The sequence below is a fragment of the Plectropomus leopardus genome, chromosome 21 (assembly GCF_008729295.1).
Source record: "Plectropomus leopardus isolate mb chromosome 21, YSFRI_Pleo_2.0, whole genome shotgun sequence".
NCBI lineage: Eukaryota > Metazoa > Chordata > Actinopteri > Perciformes > Serranidae > Plectropomus > Plectropomus leopardus.
In genome coordinates, this window is record NC_056483.1 from 5,185,976 (window position 1) to 5,203,836 (window position 17,861).

The 17,861-nt window shown below is 36.6% G+C and overlaps 2 protein-coding genes across 2 annotated transcripts; both read right to left on the bottom strand.

Annotated features, from left to right (window-relative positions):
* Nucleotides 1-1,144: 1,144 nt before the first annotated feature.
* Nucleotides 1,145-7,390, bottom strand: LOC121960727 (ADP-ribosyl cyclase/cyclic ADP-ribose hydrolase 1-like). Its single transcript, XM_042510569.1, has 8 exons — nt 7,090-7,390; nt 5,457-5,583; nt 5,228-5,363; nt 4,118-4,200; nt 2,926-2,999; nt 1,895-1,981; nt 1,695-1,778; nt 1,145-1,612 (listed from the first exon to the last, which is right to left on the bottom strand). Exons 1-8 carry the CDS (start codon nt 7,266-7,268, stop codon nt 1,555-1,557), a joined length of 828 nt encoding a protein of 275 aa, XP_042366503.1. The 5' UTR covers nt 7,269-7,390; the 3' UTR covers nt 1,145-1,554.
* Nucleotides 7,391-10,142: 2,752 nt separating this feature from the next.
* Nucleotides 10,143-14,764, bottom strand: LOC121961001 (ADP-ribosyl cyclase/cyclic ADP-ribose hydrolase 1-like). Its single transcript, XM_042510907.1, has 10 exons — nt 14,654-14,764; nt 14,220-14,291; nt 14,007-14,130; nt 13,028-13,154; nt 12,796-12,931; nt 11,517-11,599; nt 11,325-11,398; nt 11,150-11,242; nt 10,514-10,600; nt 10,143-10,299 (listed from the first exon to the last, which is right to left on the bottom strand). Exons 2-10 carry the CDS (start codon nt 14,269-14,271, stop codon nt 10,203-10,205), a joined length of 873 nt encoding a protein of 290 aa, XP_042366841.1. The 5' UTR covers nt 14,272-14,291; nt 14,654-14,764; the 3' UTR covers nt 10,143-10,202.
* Between the last annotated feature and the right edge of the window lie 3,097 nt (nt 14,765-17,861).

Genomic DNA, 17,861 nt, shown 5'->3' on the forward strand with positions numbered 1-17,861 from the left:
TCAAATTTAGGGGTGTAAATCTGCTGGGTTCCTAAGAGAACAGTGGACCTCGATCATTCTTAAATACAAGACATTTGAACAACCAGGACTCTTCCTGGAGCTCAGCTTACAGCCAAACGGAGCTCTCACTGAGGCTGACATCCACAGATCCTGTGTGGAAATTAGAAAAACTTCCAGAAAGACAAACATTACTGCAACACACCAGTTTGGGCTTTACGGCTGAGTGGTCAGACCAAAGCTGTTCTTTAATTAAAGACACATAAAAGCACTTTAAGGACTGTGAGAAACAATATTCTGATTAAACAAGAATTTACCATTTGACCTTAATTCTAAGTGTCATGTCTGGAGGAAACCAGGCCGCTCATCACCATCCTAAAGGTGAAGCATGCATGTGAAAGCATCGCGCTGCAGCTGCTTCTCTGGGCGTCATGCATTATATAAGTATTATAAAACTTTCTTTTTTATTACAACTTTGATGCTTCAGGGCTGTTCTTATTGCCGGGGCTATTCTTATTTTATATGACCGTTATACTGCCATGGTATGATTAAACAAATAAAGAACCAAATGAAAGCAGAACATTACAAAAGATGTATGACTTCCTGCAGGTGGTAAAGAGAGCGTCTTATCTAGTCAATAAATGTTTAATATTTAACAATAATATGTAACAAAGATAATGTAAGGTTAAAATTCCACTTAGTAGCTCAAGTTCAACCTAATTGTATTAAGTTTTGTTTTGTTTGTGTTTGTTTGTTTTGGGACAATATGACTATTGGTGCTTTCACAAAATATTTACCCAATGAGATTTTCAATAAGTAATCATCAGTGACGTGACTTTGATGACTAAGTGATTTAAGGTTTGTCAGAAAATAGCTTAAACAGTCTGCTAAGTTTAGAAAATTACAGCGTTGTAATTTAATGCAGCCTTTAAAAACAGGGAAAAAAAACAACATTTATGCTATTATGATATCCAAAATCTTAGACCTTATCTATCAAAACATTGATATATCATTGATATATCGCTCAGCTGTACTTTTTGGATGATTCTTATAAAATTTTATCTTTTTCTTTAAAATTTGTCACATAAATAATGATTTTACAGGCAATCATCATCACACTTTAGAATCCAAAGACAATTTCACAGCCTCGTATTTAAACGTTTTATTATAAACATTTCAATTTCTGCCACCAGGTGGGAGTGAGATCATCAGTTGAACTTGATTAGATAGCAGCACTGGTATTTAACCCTACAGTACATAGCACTTGTGCCACAACTTAACTCTTTAACACCTGATAAAAAAGCTACCCCATCAAAATCAGAACCTTTGACAAAATACAAAGGTGCATTGTCATACTGTAAAAATGCATCAGTGGGATTTATATAAAAAATATTTCACATAAAGTCAAACTGGCCCACAGGTGCAAAAATAACAGACCAAATAATAGCACATTATTTAATTTACAAAGACTTTACAGGAAAATGAACTCTGGAAAAATATATTTTACAGCTGGTGATTGTTGTGTCTCGCATCATCTGATATTTGGTGCACGCATCTTCACCAACAGGCTCCACACGGTGTCTCTGGATTAGAGCTGCACTCCTCAAGCTGCTCTCTGCAGACAAAGACACAAATACCATGCAATCAGCGCACTGAGAGGAAACATACATGTGATAACCCAAACATCATGTACTTACTCAGCCACTTCCTTGCAGTCATATTTAATTCCATCATCCAGCTCTCTCTGTAAATCCTTTAAAGATGCATTTGTGCAGTTTGTCCTGAAGAGGATGCAAAAAAACATGACTTTCACTGCACAAAACATTCAGACATTAACAATTAAGCAGAAAATGGACATTGATGTTGCAGGAGTCTTGTGTATGAGGAAAAAGCTTACACATTGTTCTTCTGTGTGACCAAAACAACATTCAGACTTTTCACTTTGGCGGGGTCGAACCTCTTCACCTCGATGCTCGCAAAAATACTGACAACACAAATAAAAAAAGCACAATTTATTCATCAAAAAAGATAATATAAAAGGATGTGATATAACTTAAAATAAAGGAACAGGATTTAGATGTGTTTCTTGTACATAATTTTCAACAGTGTATTTTTTTTTTGTATTACTAAAAAAGCTTTATAACTGCACTTTCAGTGTCCCCTTGTTTGTATACTGCACAGCACAACACTTAAATAACTCAAGTGTTAATTAAAGGATGTGTGATAATCTCTGGGAATTATTCTCTTGCTGCACAACATCTTTTTTTACAATCATGTAATTTTAACTTAAACTGGTCAGAGAACTATATCCTGAAGAAATCTGCACACACGAATCACTCAGAGCAGAAGTATGATGATTTGAGGCTGATGTGATTGTTGTTTATACCATATATATCTAATCCACAGTGATATATGGATGCTGGTTTTGCTGTTGGTTAGATTGTAATCTGAAACATTAGCCAACCAAACCAAACACAAGCCTACAATGTTAAAAAGTTTTTCTTTTTTTTTCTAACAAGCGTCAGTGCTAGAACTGCAAGTGGTTTAATTAACATTTTCACAGTCCACCTAGACCAAATATGGTAATTACTGTAGGGCTTGAGTTGAACCGACTATTCAAAAACAGAAAAATAACTAATGACTAATAGTTGACTGAATTTCTCTGGCTTTTGGGGAGTTTGTCTGACAAAACAGTCGGTTTGACTGTTATCAGGCTATTATCAGTGGTTGTTGGTGTGATCTAAATGTGTTAAAAGGAGTCCACTATTAAGAAGAATGTGATAATCAGTAAGTAAAGAAAATCATGTGACTAAGTTACACAGCATCTTTAGTGCGTCTTTCATTGTCAAAATGTTTGCATGAATTAGAAAGATTTTTCTTCTTCTCTTCTTTTAACTGAAGTCATGAAGGAGCTTCAGAGAAACTCACCTTGCAGGATGAAACGGTGTGGTGATGGAGCCGTTTAGCATCGCGGTGACGTCACCACAGGCAGCCTCTGCAAACTACACAGATCAAGATGACTTTCAAGGAAATTCAATTTAGATTTCAACTGCAGATCTTTTTTTTTTAATTTAGAAAAAAACTACAACTATGCATATTCAGACCCAGACACACCAAAGTGACATCAAAGAACTAGCGGTGACAATAGTGATATAGTTTGTATCTATGAAATGTTCATATCATTGCCAGCGTAAGGCTCAATTTTCTTTAATTAAAATATATTATTCCTGTCATTTTTATTCTTAAACTTGCAACAACCGATTGCCTTTGGCCACGTGAGTGGCCAGTCGGAATTTGCAAATTCATTTTTTTTTTCATCCACTATTGTGCAAATATTGGAATTTGGCTTATCCACACAAACATCAGGTGGACAACTTTTTCAATCAAGTGTCAGTGCAGAAAAGAAATGATGAGCTGAAAATCACTTTAAAGTTTTGGTAAAGCTGAGAGAAACTGCAAATTAAAATTTTCTTCTGGTTTATTAGCAACCCCATTAACTATGTCACACTGTTTTCCACATCATAATTTGACACATTTTATTGTAAAAATACCACTTATAGCTGCTTGAAGCTGCTGCACAGCTTGCTGAAAGAGAATAAAACGGTCCCCCTGCACTCACTGAACTCTCTAAGGTGACATGAGGTTAGATTTTCCTTCATATCACACATATTTTCAGAGTTTTTATTGTGGTTAACTGCTTGTTTTACACGCTGTTTTTGGTTTGTTTTGTGTTTATGCATGTTCATGTGTGTTTTATACTGGATTAAATCTGTGTTTTCCATTTGTTTTGGTGAATTTGTGGAAAAGTACGTAATGTGTTGGCATTTCTTTGGCAGAATAAAACACAGACAAACCAAACCAGGCTCTTCTGAATGTGTGGGCTGCCACTGCTCGCTCAGGAGAGAGCAGCACAATGTGGCTCCATGGAGACCGACACAAAGCCTCATTGATGAAGAACCAGGCTGAGTGACCCTTTTCTCTCCTCCTCTCCATCAAAATCACTTACGCACCCGGAGATTTCACCTTATGCTTCACATATGTGTTTTTTTAACCGCTGCTTGATCCCACAACTGTCGTGTTTTTGGCAAAAAAAACAACTGTATTCTTGTCAATGACTTACAGCAGTTGAGACTCTGTTCCAGAATGAGCGAACAGTGTTATTCACACAGTCTGTCCATCCTGGGCAGTCGGTCGTGAATGTTTCTAGAGAAACACACACACAGAGTCAAAACTTAATGGATTTTAGTGCAGTGTATAAGATTCAAAACAATTAAAACACCACATGCCCTCATTAAGACAGAATATAGATGATTCAAAACATAAACATGGTCAAACAATAAAAACTTAATGCAAAAAAATAAAATAAAGAAAAACAAATGAATGAAACAAGCTTGTACTGCTGTGGTACAAACATTTAAAATATCATATGGATTATAATAAAAACAGTTCTGTATTGGGAGTTAAAGGTCCAATGTCCAATTAACTATATTTCATCACCTGAAAATACGAAATGTTGTGTTTTTTGCTATCTTAGAATAAGCTGTTTATATCTACATAAGGAGGACGTTCCTCTTCCACGGAGCCCACCATGTGGTTGTACAGTAGCCCAGAATGGACAAAAGCAAACACTGGCTCTAGATAGGTCAAGTCCTGTTTTTGTGTCAGTCACCATAGTTCTCCTGCATGCTAAGCACACAGCAAGAAGTTCCAGTTTTGCAACCTCATCACATTCTGTCTGTCCAAATAGTTTTAAAAGCAGAGAGGAAGCTGAAAACATGTTTTGCAGGTAGACAGGAGTTTTGAAGAATCTTTTCTCCCCTTTTCTGGAGACTAATGTTGTTTAGCAAAGAGACGGTAGCTCCTGAACTGTGATTTTTGGTAATATTTCTTGGGCTGTTACTGTTGCACCAGTTGCATGGTGCTTTTAGCCTCATAAATGGGCTTTGAAAATGCCTGACCTGACTTGACAGGCTTTAATATGATACTGTGGGCTTCACAAATAACACCTCTGGCATTTGACACCGGCACGAGATTTTCCTGTCGCAACAGGGCATGAAAGGTTGTTGCTTAAATTATGTTGTAGCGACAAATCACTGAAGACATCTCTTAGGTGTCAGACACTGTACTTTACATATAGTTAAATGACTGCTGCATTCCTTTTTTTATCTTTTAATTTGTTTTGCATATAATAAACTAAAATAATTTATGGAGTTATCATGAAAAGTCTTACCAGTGCTGCCCTCCTTTCCACACCAGGTTAGACCATTCAGCACAGATCCCAACAGAGTGTCCTCCACGGTGACAAAACAATCTTTCTTCTCAGTGAAGTCATGGACCACATCCTTCGTTTTGCTCCAGAACATCATCTTATTAACCCAAAAACACGGTTGTGAAATGTATGTTTTTGCATCGTAAAAGAGCGAATTATGTGCACAGACAGACAGTGTTGTGTTGCTTACTCTGTTGCATTTTGGTTTGAAGGCAGCTGCGGCAATAAAAGGGTCATAGGCTTCCATGGGAACTTTACACGGGTCCCGCCCGACATAGGCCTGTTCAAATGCACCCCAGACCTTTTCACAGTCATATCTGAAAAATAAAGGACAGTGCTGCTTAGTGACTCAGCTTCACTCTGCTGGAAAAGGCTGAAGGGTACGACCAAGTAGAACCAAGTGGAGCAGGTGCAGACTGTACAAATTACAGTTTATTTATTATATTTACTCACAAACTAGTAAGTATTTGAAACATGAACACAGAGAAACAATTTTACCTGAGAATGCAGTGTCATGGGTGAGAACAACCCAGTCTCTGTGTTGGCATTATACATTTCTGCAAGCCACAGATACGTCACATTTGTACATTTCATACCTATCATATCATATAAACTGACGTAGTACATGAGCTAACTTTGTCACTGAGAGGTGAATGGGATGGTGGATGGCATGCCACCTGTTCAAGACCAGCAACAACACACAACACCAGTTGCTTTTAGTGACACATTGACCATTTGAAGCAGCATTTGTGACACCAAACAAGGTTTTTTTAGTGATCTTTGGCTGAATTTCTATCAGCATTTGTGCTACAACCTGTGGCTGCATTTCCAGTGGTGTTTGTGCCACCAAATGTGCTTTTTAGCAACCCGCAGCTGCATTTCTAGCAGGTTTTGTGCCACAAACATGGGGATTTTTCAGTGGCATGTAACTGCATTGCCATCAGTGTTTGTGCTTCCAAACGTAGGTGGGATTTTTTCTGCAACCTGTGGGTGCCTTTTAAGTAGCATTTGTGCCACTTAACATGTTTGCATTTTTTTTTTATCATGATCTTTTTCCTAACTATATCAAAGTGGTTGTTGGTGAAATGTAAAGAAACAAAGTTTAAACATATCCTTATGGAGGCCCATCATGTAATCATTGACTAAACCAAACCTTTGGGCTGAAATCCAGCTAAAGCATTAAATTTACTTTCTGTCTTCCCGGATAGCACTTCATATGATTACAATCCTCCACAATTACGTCATAGTAATGTAAATCATTGGTGCATGTCTGGACAAATGCTTGCAAACAAGCATGCACACACTCTAACCCACAGTCATGAAATCTTTATTTCTGCAACTGAATTACCTAAATTGAGGATTACATACACTCTGAGGACAATTTATTAGGTACACCTGCTAAAACTAATGCAGTAATACAACTGTATGCAAAAAATGCTATTTTTGAACTGTTTTAAGTGTTGACTAAACTGTACTGTCATGTTGAAGCATGTAGTTTGTGGTACAGTTGCTTTTACAGAGCACTGATATAAAGTGGATGGATAAAATAATAGAAACACCTGCTACTATCATGCAATACAGATCAACTACATCCTCCCCTAACATGTCCACAAAGTAAAGTTATACTAGACTGCATTTAGTTATAACTAGGTGCACCTAATGAACTGGCAGTTGAATGCATACTTGCACCAAATATTTAGCATATCTTAAATTGCATTCCTAATTTAATTATTCTCAGTCTCAGAGTTGTGTGAGGAAGCCCAGGTCATCGCCGGGTTCATTTTAAACATGATATTCAGTTAAAAAGAAATAAAAACACTTACCCCTTGAACTCCTCACACCTTGCCATGAAAGTTGTCTTCAGTTTGTCCGTGTTCTTCCGGAGCGTCAGTCCCAAAACAACAGCGACGATAATAATGAGCAGCAGCACAGAGACGACAGTTAAAATCAGACAGCGTCTCCTCCGTTTCTTTTCCTGGTGCCGGTACTCTCCTCTCTCCATTTAAAATACCGTAAAAATGTCCCAATTTCAGCGGATGTTTGGCTGGAAAACTGTTGTTTGTTGTAGTGTCTCGCGCTCGGGCGTCTATTTATGGAGGAGCGCACTCAATGTGCGCGCGCACGTGCGCGGACTTGTGGCCATGTAGGCTCTGCTCCAAGAATGATATCTGTAGAGGTGGAGCGGCCCAAACTGAGGTCCGAGGACCACACACTGACCAAGTATATTGCAAATTTGAGGCAGGCCTACATTTAGCTACTTATATTGAGTATCTCCCTTTTTTATATACTTTTTTTTAAAAAAAAAAGAAATCATGGTATTTTTTTTTTTTTATATTTTGAAAACTAATAAATATAAGCAATGCTATTTTTTTAATCTGTAGTCCCTGTATTTGAATGTTTCTTTAAAAAAAAAAAAAAAAAAAAATCTTTTCTACATTTCAAAGGGAAATATTGTGTCGGCTACTTAGATTCAAATTATTAATGTGAAACACGAGGACTATCAACAAAATCATGATATCTTACAGGTCAGTTTAGTCAGCAGCAGTATAGAAATTTATTAAATTAGCTCCTCCTTTACCAGTTGCAACATTAAAGGATGAATATACTCTTGCAGAGTATATCTTCAAGAAAACTTAAATTAAACTCCCTTAAAATTTGCTTCTAATCGAATATATAATTTTAGAAATGCTGAGCTTCAGTAAAATTACAACCAGATAAATAAATAAAATAAAAAAGAAATAAGTAATTAAATGAATAAATACTGAGTTCATTTCACACACTTCACACAATTTAAAAATATATATCATTTATAAAATGTATAATAGATTCAAAATTAAATATTAAGTTAACTGGCCATTCATATTTCCTGTAAATATTTTTCCCTAGATAAAGGTCTAAATGAAGTTTCTTGCAGGAATATAATTGCAGTATACAGAATCAGTCACCCCCTAATTAGTCAAATTTATAAGTGATATGCACAAATATTTTACATGTGAAAATATGGAACCAGGCTACAATAAATCCATCATATGTAATTGAACTACCGTATATTACACTTATTGGTAAATCCAGCTGTGTGTGCAGAGACCGTGCACAAAAGGTGCAGGCATAAACTAGTTTGGATTACTTGCATGTCTGACCTTCCCTTTACTTTGTGGTTTTTTAACTTGGCTGCTCTTGCTCACCTTTTGTTTCAGGCATGTGAGTAAACCAAGGAGCTGTGACAGTAACAGGGTGAAGTTCATGCACGGTTGCGGGCTCAAAGGTTGTGAAATTTCCATCCGTTGTGAACATGTTGAGAAATGTCACACACTTTTTAGTACATACATGACTAAAAGATCAACGGCTGCAGTAAACGGGTTCTTCATCTCTGTTTTGCAGGATGTGAAATGTCTCAATGATCCAATGACACAGCATTAGAATTTAATTTCCTTACCCTAATTTTTTTGCAACATAAATAAATTACATGTATATCAGTGTTAGGAAGTAAGGAAGTAGATTTATTTATGTAATCAAGTGCAATTTTGAAATACTAGATTTCAAAGGCGAAGAATGTACTTTTTAGTTCATCACATTTATTTAGTAACTTAGACAAAGACAAAATACATATAAATAATGGAATGTGTATAATTATAGTTGAAGAATAGGCTTTATTTACAAAGTTAAAAAAATTTGGTTTTAACCTGCTGGGAACAACCTATTGTGACATTTATAAAGGCAGGTAGCTCAGGTTACACGCTGTCTGAGGGTGTGTCAGAGCCTGAGGGCTGATTCTCATGAAAAACTGAGCACATTTAAATCAATACCTGCAACTCTTCTGGATTACATAAGAAGTTCAAAGTCTAAATATCTCCCTTGTGACCTTTAATCTCATAAACACAGACAGCAGAAGAGATGAAGTAGAAAAATGCACCAAAAGTGGCCAAATAGAATTAAGATTTTGACACAGACAGAGCTTCAATATTAGGTAACAATGATCCACTTTGAAGCCATTATTATGTTGGCTAATATTTACCTAAGTGGTGCCTTTCACATTAACTTGCACGGCACCTGAACTTTCAGGAAATTATGAGATCATGTGAGATCTCAAATGAATGTGAGCTAGTTTGCTATTAAATACCATGAAATATGATCTAATTGTGGCGCCTGGAAAAATATGCTTTCGTAACATATGCCCATTTTCCCTAATTTAACATTTAGTTTGATAATTTACTGACACTTTTGATACATGTTATGTACCCGACAGTATAGGCGTCAATAACCTGTGTGAACCTAACTCAACTGTCACAGTCCTCTCTGCCTGTGAACGTGAGCTGACCCCAGTCTCTCTACGAACTCTGCTCAACCTATGAACTGATAACTGTCCCTACTTACCTGCAACCTGATTATGCTCACCTTTGCTCCATTCAACGTGCCAACCTGTGTGACAACACAGAGAGGTGACTGGTCGTTCAAAACTTTGGTGGCTCCTAAATGGGTAATTGTAGATGCTGCAATAGCATCAAATATATCAGAACTGGAGAGTATTTCTTGATTGAAATAAGAGCAAAGAACGGCACTTAAGGCTTCACCCAACTGCCAAGTATCTTTTATAAGTGTCTGCCCATTTCCAAACAGTTTCCATGGACGGCCTTTCAGATGGTTCTGTGCAGCAAACCATCTGGCACATCAGGTTACATTTCACCCCTGAAATGTCGAATAAATTAATACGATCCAGTCGGCAGTGAAGCAGGAGCAACTGGCTTCAGAAACCAGTAAATTCTCTGCAAGGCTTTCTGCTCTAATCTGCTAATGAAATGACATCAGTATAAAGTACGGCGTATTAAGAAAACACTCAATTAACAATCAATTAAGGAAAGCTTCTGAGCAGCGTGTTTATTTTATTCAACTTTAAACAACAATATTAGAATAAATACTGAATCTGTGGAGGATTTCGTTAAATTTGAGGCTCTTTCTGTGTGAGAAGCTTGCTTGCACATGTTTGGCAGGATGTCTCTTTGGGGTTCTGGATGCACTGAAGGATCATCAGGGTCCTGTGGACAAATATTATATTGGTTACTCCAGGGTGCGTCAATCAGGAAGTTCAGTTATTGAGCCAAGAACAACATCTGTATCACACTTTATCCATCTGTTTCTCCATCTATATAAATCAGATCAGAAAACATTTCTATGTGTCCAAGGGCTCAACAAATAAGGTATTTTAAATTAATAATAATTTAAATTGAAGGCATTGTTGAGTTCACGTACTGGTCATTGTCTGTGCAAGTCCAGTGGAAACCTCTGGACTGGAGGATCTGGATCAGATCCACAATGGATCCTTCACTACATGATTCTCTGTAGAGGCAGGAAAACAAGAGCCATGATATGTAAATATACCTGTTTACCACCTATTGATAAATCAACTTTTATAAAGCTGTAAATGATGGAAATATCAATTGCTAATACTGGCTTTATTGCTGATTGATAAGAACGAATCTTAGATTGCTGAGCAGCAAACACCCCTCTGTTTTCCCTTTCTGTTTCACTGCAGAGTTCTTGTTGTTGTACATGTTGGTTTTTTTGTTTTTGTTTTTTACAGAGACATCTCTGCATATCCAGCTGGGATTGAGCCACCAAAAGCCAGTTCAGTGTATCCACTAAAAAAACAAAACAAATGCAATATATCCATAAATTGCAGAAATGTATATTGCATTTATTCTGGAGACAGGCTTGCTTCACTTCTTGTAACTGATTTATAAAACGTTGGCATGAAGTGACAACTAAATCATTAGTTGCAACTTAAAAAAAAACTATTCAAGTGTGACTCATTGAAATCAATACTGTTTTATGTGACAGTAATATTTTACTATAATGCAAAGAAACTGTTGTTTTTTTAACCCTCACATTAAAGGTCCCTCCAGATTGGTCACCACCTTTATGTTGACATAGTTCACTCTGCGTGGGTTCAAACTGTCCAGTTCAACACTTCCAAACATGCTGTGAGATATGAAAAGGGGGATTAAATTTACACATACTCAAGCAACACCACTGCTAAATTATTTTATTATGCTCTTTGTACCTTTTCCTGTTGAAGGCGTTGGTAATAGACCCGTTCAGTAAGACAGTGATGTTGCCACATGCCATTTCGGCAAACTAAAAAATGTGAGAAGAAAGTCGCATGAGAGCAGTCATTCCACTGCTGTTCTTGGAGCAGTTTGTTGCATAATGGAAGATAAACAACGCAGCTGTGTGTGTTGGACATTAAACTCACGTTTTTTGAGGCTTGCCTCCATAAGGAATACACCGGATGATTCCTGCATGCCGACCACTCCGGACAAGAACTGAAATCAAAACCTGTGTGTCAAATTCACAGCTATCAGTTAAAAGAAACGTCACCACCTTGATATTATTTTATGAAACACGACTGAATAGTGAGAAGAACAAGTTTAGGTTGTCCTGACATGTAAAGACATCACTACAATAACAACTAAAATACCCTCAGGGCACACAAAAACATTTTGGTGATCAGCTGCAGCTGCCTGAGCGATGATGTTTTCATCTGTTGTACTTTTTTTTTATTGTAAAAAGAGAGAAATGAAATCAAAATGAGTTTGTAAGTGAATGCACTTTTTGTTGTGAAGATTTAAAAAAAATGGTTAAGGAAATTGATGTATTTTGGGTAATTTTGTATATATATTATTTACAAATAAAGCATGCCTTAGAGGTGCTGTATGTAACTCTAGTGGTTTGCTCCAACTACCAACCGAAAATGTCATTATTTGACAACCTGGGATTGAGACTCAACAATCAACTATCTTTCTCCAGAGTCACATATAGCACATTTAAATATTTTTGGCTAAATAAACATCAAGAAATGTCTTATTTACACATCCAGCAGATACATGGAGGGATTACTGATCAGGCCTATTGAGCCCAACCTCTCTTGATCCATGTCTCTCTTTTTTAACTTTTTTATTTTTTTTATAGTTAGTTTGCTTTCTTTCAGCGGTTATAAAGAACTCTTAGAGGTTAATTATAACTTGAAATGCAAGAAAATATGTATCACATTGGTTACTTTTAGTAGGCTTTATCTTTGATATCTCAAAAGAGCAGTAAATGACAAATTAACTCATTCATTAATAACAAATTAAGATTTTTTTTAATTAGTTTTACATCGTTTAATGTGTTTTATCTAAACGGGTAGATTTAATTGTATCCCTTTTGGTGCATCACGTCACTAAAGAGCAAACTGAGTTACAGTAAATGTTATATCATGATTGAGTTACTGCAGCGTTCCTTAACCCAAGGTCAGGATTTCTTTAACATCTCAAGGTATAAACGGGGGTTTGTGACATAATTTATTTAGACTCAAAGGAAGAACATAGTTGTTTTGCTATTGACAGAGTTTATTTCTAATCTTGCTTGTTTTCTTGTGGGTGTTTTTGAATATCTTTGGTGAAGCTGCACACAGATTATACATAAATGAGACCTCAACTAGTGCAAGCATGTACATTTCAGTCGTCTGTCTTGTTAAACTAGAAAAGACCTACCGGAGTCTTCCTCTTGTCCACACCAAATAAGGTCATTGAACATGTAGCCAACCAGCGTATCCTCCAGCGTCCAGAAGTGACGGAAAACAGCTGCATAGCTGTGCATCAGTGTCCTGGTTTTACTCCAGAAGAGTAACTAATCAGAAGGTAAACATAAAGCAGCTTAAATCAAAAGATTTCCCATCTGATGAATAATTATGAATTTGTATCTAATTCTGGAGTCCGTCCTCACCGAATCACAGGGCCAGGTTTGTGGCATGGCAGAAAACATGTGATAATAATCCTCCACTGTCACATTACAGGAGGACTGACGGACAACCACCTCCTCAAACTGTCTCCAGATCTCCTCACAGTCGTACCTACAATCAGTCAACCAATGTGTATTGAGAGAAAATTGTAGTACCTGTAGTTTTTTTGATAATTGATAAACAGTAACAGTTAATCAATCACATGAAATTATTAGAAACACTAGTAAAAATGGGCAATTAATTTATATATGTGTGTGTGTGTGTGTGTGTGTGTGTGTGTTTTACAGGAAAAAAACGTACATATTTTCTTTTATTTTATGCCCCTCTCAGATCATTTTATTGTTTGTTTTTATTTTTTAAATTATTTATGTATATTATAAATAAATAATTTGATTATGATGATGATAATAACAATAACAATATTAATAATAATAATAATAATAATAATAATAATAATAATAATAATAAATTATTATTATTATTATTATTATTATTATTATTATTATTATTATTATTATTATTATTATTACCTTATGTTATAGGTAATTTTCTAGTAATTTTTTTTTACTATAACATTTCTAACATTTCTGATGCATGAATGTTGAGGGAGATATTGGATATAATTACCACTGTGAGTAAATACTACTGAAACTAACTCTTAATCAAGCCATTCAAACAAATAAAGGCGTATCACTACATGCCTTTGGTCCAAATGAATGATCACTGACACAGTTTCTGTCTTTCCACAGAAGCACAGAAAAACAAGCCTTTGAACTTCACATCAAACAAGTTTCTGCCTTTCATGTGTGTTTTTGTGCTGCTCTGGTCAGTTGCTTGGCGTCTACCAAAATTCTTCTACTTTGGGGAGGAAATCTTTCAGCTCAACTCTCTGGTGTTAAAGGTCATGAAGTGCCACAAGACTGTACATGCTTTAACCCGAGTAAAAACGATACAATACGTCACCTGAAGCTGGGTTTAACCAGTGTGATGTAACTGTAGCACCTTCCAACCACAATGTCTTTAATGTTTGGGGTAGTCCCCAGATGTGCTCGCAGTTGACCGCGGCAGCGCAGGAACATAATAAACCCTTTGAAAATGGACACAAAGAAAGAATACATTATCTATCACATTTGGGAGGGACTCATCAAAATACAGAAATGTGGTCAAGTTACTCACACAATGTCATGCTGATCAGTACAAAGGACGCAGATGTTTTAGGGGAGCTCATAGTTGTTTGTACACGCCTTACTGTAGGTCAACAACAAAACATTTTCTGTCAGTTTTGGAGTTCACTCCAGGCCAGCAGGTACTTTTCTGGGAACTCACAAGGTGCGTGATTGAGTGGAATTTAATTTCTTTATGGCATGAACAAAACGTGTTTCTTTTTGGCTGTCAAACCTGGCAGCTCTTCAAATGCCCTTCAGGAAATTTAAACACCTAATGACGGGTGACCTTTAGAAAACACTGAACCTCTCTGCGTATCAAAGAGATACACAAACATTTTTTGATTTAAATCACACTGGCTGGCACATGAAATCCTAAAATATTGTGTGAATAAACAGGTGCCCGCTTTTGCAAATGAATTAGAAAATGTAGAAGGAAATGCTCACCTTTTATTCCATGCAGAAGGTTAAAGTGTAACAAATGGTCTCTAGATTGTGATGTTTTTGCTCAGATTTCTGCACAAATTGAGTCCCGTTTTGGTGTGATGTCGTTCCTCTCTGGACTAATGGCTGACATACCCAAGAGACTCTTCTTATATGTCGTCAAACTCCTTACCAGCCCACAGAGGCGTCCTGTACAGATACAAGGCGTGCTTTTTTTCAGCCTCCTGTCGCAAAGAGTCGATTCACATGACTCCCATTATGGTACCAAAAAAAATCTTGCCACACAAAGTGCTGGCTGTTCTCTGTGACATGATGCAGGCTGCAGAGAGGGAAATAACCTATATGTTGTTGTTTTCAACACTGAGTTACGAAATGAAGTCGATTCAGAGGGCAATTTGTACAATATGTCCCACAATGAGACTGCAGTATTTGTTAAAAAACATTAACTGAAATTTTGCATTTAGGTTTTACTGGAAAAACTGTGAGACTGTGAGAAACTGTGAGAACACAATATCGTTCATATAGGTTAGCAACAATAATAACAATAACAGCAATAACACATATACTTTTGAGGTTGTACCTCTATTTGCAATGCTTCAGTACTAAGAATTACTCCATTGTGATACTTTTAAAGCATGCATGCATTCATTCTTATTATTACCTTACTTCATTTGTGCATCTGCTGCAGCGATTAAAATCTTAGGAACTACGTGGTTGCATTTGTTAGGCTAAAACTTAGGCAGCCACCAAAAGAATATGTTGAAATTGTACGTTTCTGCAAACTATGAATATATAACATTGGTACGTATCATTTCATTCCTAAATTGGCGTAGTGTGTAGTTGTCATCAGAGGCTGGAGGGGATAGTGGCTGGCGTGACACATAGACATCGCCTGCTAAACTGCAGACCACTGTCCGAGCCCAACAAACAACAAAACTGAGCAAGTCATTGCTGTGTTTCCAGTGAGTTTTCAGCCCTCAGTTGTGTTTTTTAGCCACCCTTGGCTGTTTCTCAATCCACTTAGTATGAGAGTACCGTACCAGAGAGGTTTTGTTGTGTTCTCAGGACCTCTTTATGCTCTCTGTCCCAAACGCTTGGACAGAAATTTGGAAAAGGGCTTTTAGGTATTCTGCACCCTCAGCCTGGAATTTGTTGCAGAATAATTCAAGGAGCTGGTGTCATTAAATGTTTTTAAATCTAAAATCAAAGACTTAGAGGCAGATCCTATAGGATCTTGGTGTTTTTCGCCTGCCAGGTTGCAGAACTGACTCCCAGAAAGTTATCTTTTGACTCATAATTCTTTTTTAATGTGAATTTTAGTGCTTGTGAATTGTCTTTTGTCTCCCCTTGTGTCTCTGTCTGCAGTTTTGTGTTTTTACTGCTGACTGTCTTGGCCAGGTCTCCCTTGAAAAAGAGAATCCTAATTTCAATGGGACCAATCGAATAAAGGTTAAATAAATAAAAATAATAAATTTAACCCAAACCCCCAAAAGCCCCCATAGCATGGATGTTTTTGTGACTCTTGGCTTTATTCCAGCTGTTTTCAGACTCCAAACAGGTGTGTTTTTTAGAGATCCATCACTGTGAATCCTGTGGCTTTTAAGCCCCTAAGCGTGTGTGCTTTTAGCAAGTTAATGCTGTGTCTCCTGCTGCTTTGATGCTCCCAAATGTGGGTGTTTTTTAAGCCCCAGTGCCTCTTTTAGCAGCTTGCAGCCCCCAAACACAGGTATTTTAAGTGACCCATTGCTGTCTTTCCAGCTGGGGGAAAAGCAAAAAGGACTGCAAAAAGTGGTTGTTTATTTCCTGACACATCAATGATGGGTTAGTCTACTGACACACATAAGACAGCAAACATTACAAAACATCAGCACGTTAGTATGTAGACTTAGTTTGAAGCTCCACTGTGCCTTTAAGCGCAGCCTCACAGAGTCTCAACTGTGGAGCTGCTTATCAGGGTGTGACGAAAGAAAATAATGAAAGGATACATTTAATCTTCAACGCCTACTGTTTTCAAAATACCACAGATTTGCCAAAGAGGATTGTGCAATTAACTGTCTAAACCAGTGGTGAATTGTCAAGACATTAGCTCAAGTGCTAAAAACTTGAGCGACCTGTACTTTACTTATTTCCATGCAATGCTCCTTTGTACTTCTACTTCACTACAACTCAGAGGATCATGTATACTTCATAGCGTGCTACATTTATTTGACAACTTTAGTTACTTTTTATGAATACAAAATGTAAATTGAAATGACATCCACCTTCACCAGCTTGAAAACACATTAATGCATCAATTCTATCTAATAATTGATGATGTGTTTAATTTTGAAATGGACTATTCTGTGTAATGAATACTTTAACTTTATTTTTTTTTATGTTAATACTTCTATGCATGAGTAAAATGTACGACTTTCACTTTTAACAGAGTATGTGTACACTGTACTATTGATACTTTTAGTTAACCCTTTGAAACCTAAAAAAGTAAGGATATGACCTAAAAGAGTGCTTAAAAATATAATATTTCTGTAACATCATTTTAAATCTGTAATTATGATAATTATAGTTTCTGCTTAGCTTTTTCTTTTTTCTACTGACATTCTTCCATAGCTTTAATTTAAAACGTCTTATTTTTTTTTCAATATTTTGAACCTTAGATAGTTTCATGTTATGTTTGTCATCACATGAATGGAAAATTGCTCCTAAACTGTGATCTGTTGTGATCATCATTATACTGTCTTGTCTTAAAATATATAAGGAACGTTGTTTTAGGTTGGAGGAATTAGTTTAAACATATGCCTAGCTGTTGCCAGACTGCTCATTAAATGCTCATGGTTATTTTAAAATTTCTGCCCTCTCTCAGTGAGATAAAGGCCGTTGAGTTTAAATATTTGGATGAGATAGTGCCTTTGTGTTTTTAAAACTAATTGCTTAAATCATGCTCTGCACAGACGGACAGAACATCTTCATGAGGTTAAAAACCGAATATAGCCTCCAAGAAAGGAAGCCAAAGTATGATTCAGAGCTGAAAGCACTCTTTTCATACATTTTGCCCCACTGACAAAAACTGAAATGTGTATGCATATAAGCCTTTGGGAAACATTGCTATAAAAAGCCTAATCGCATCAGTATAATACAGTACATGTATATTTGGGCCTTGGAGGTAGAACTTACATCTTGTCATTAGGGAAAGTTTAAAAAAATCTAGAACACA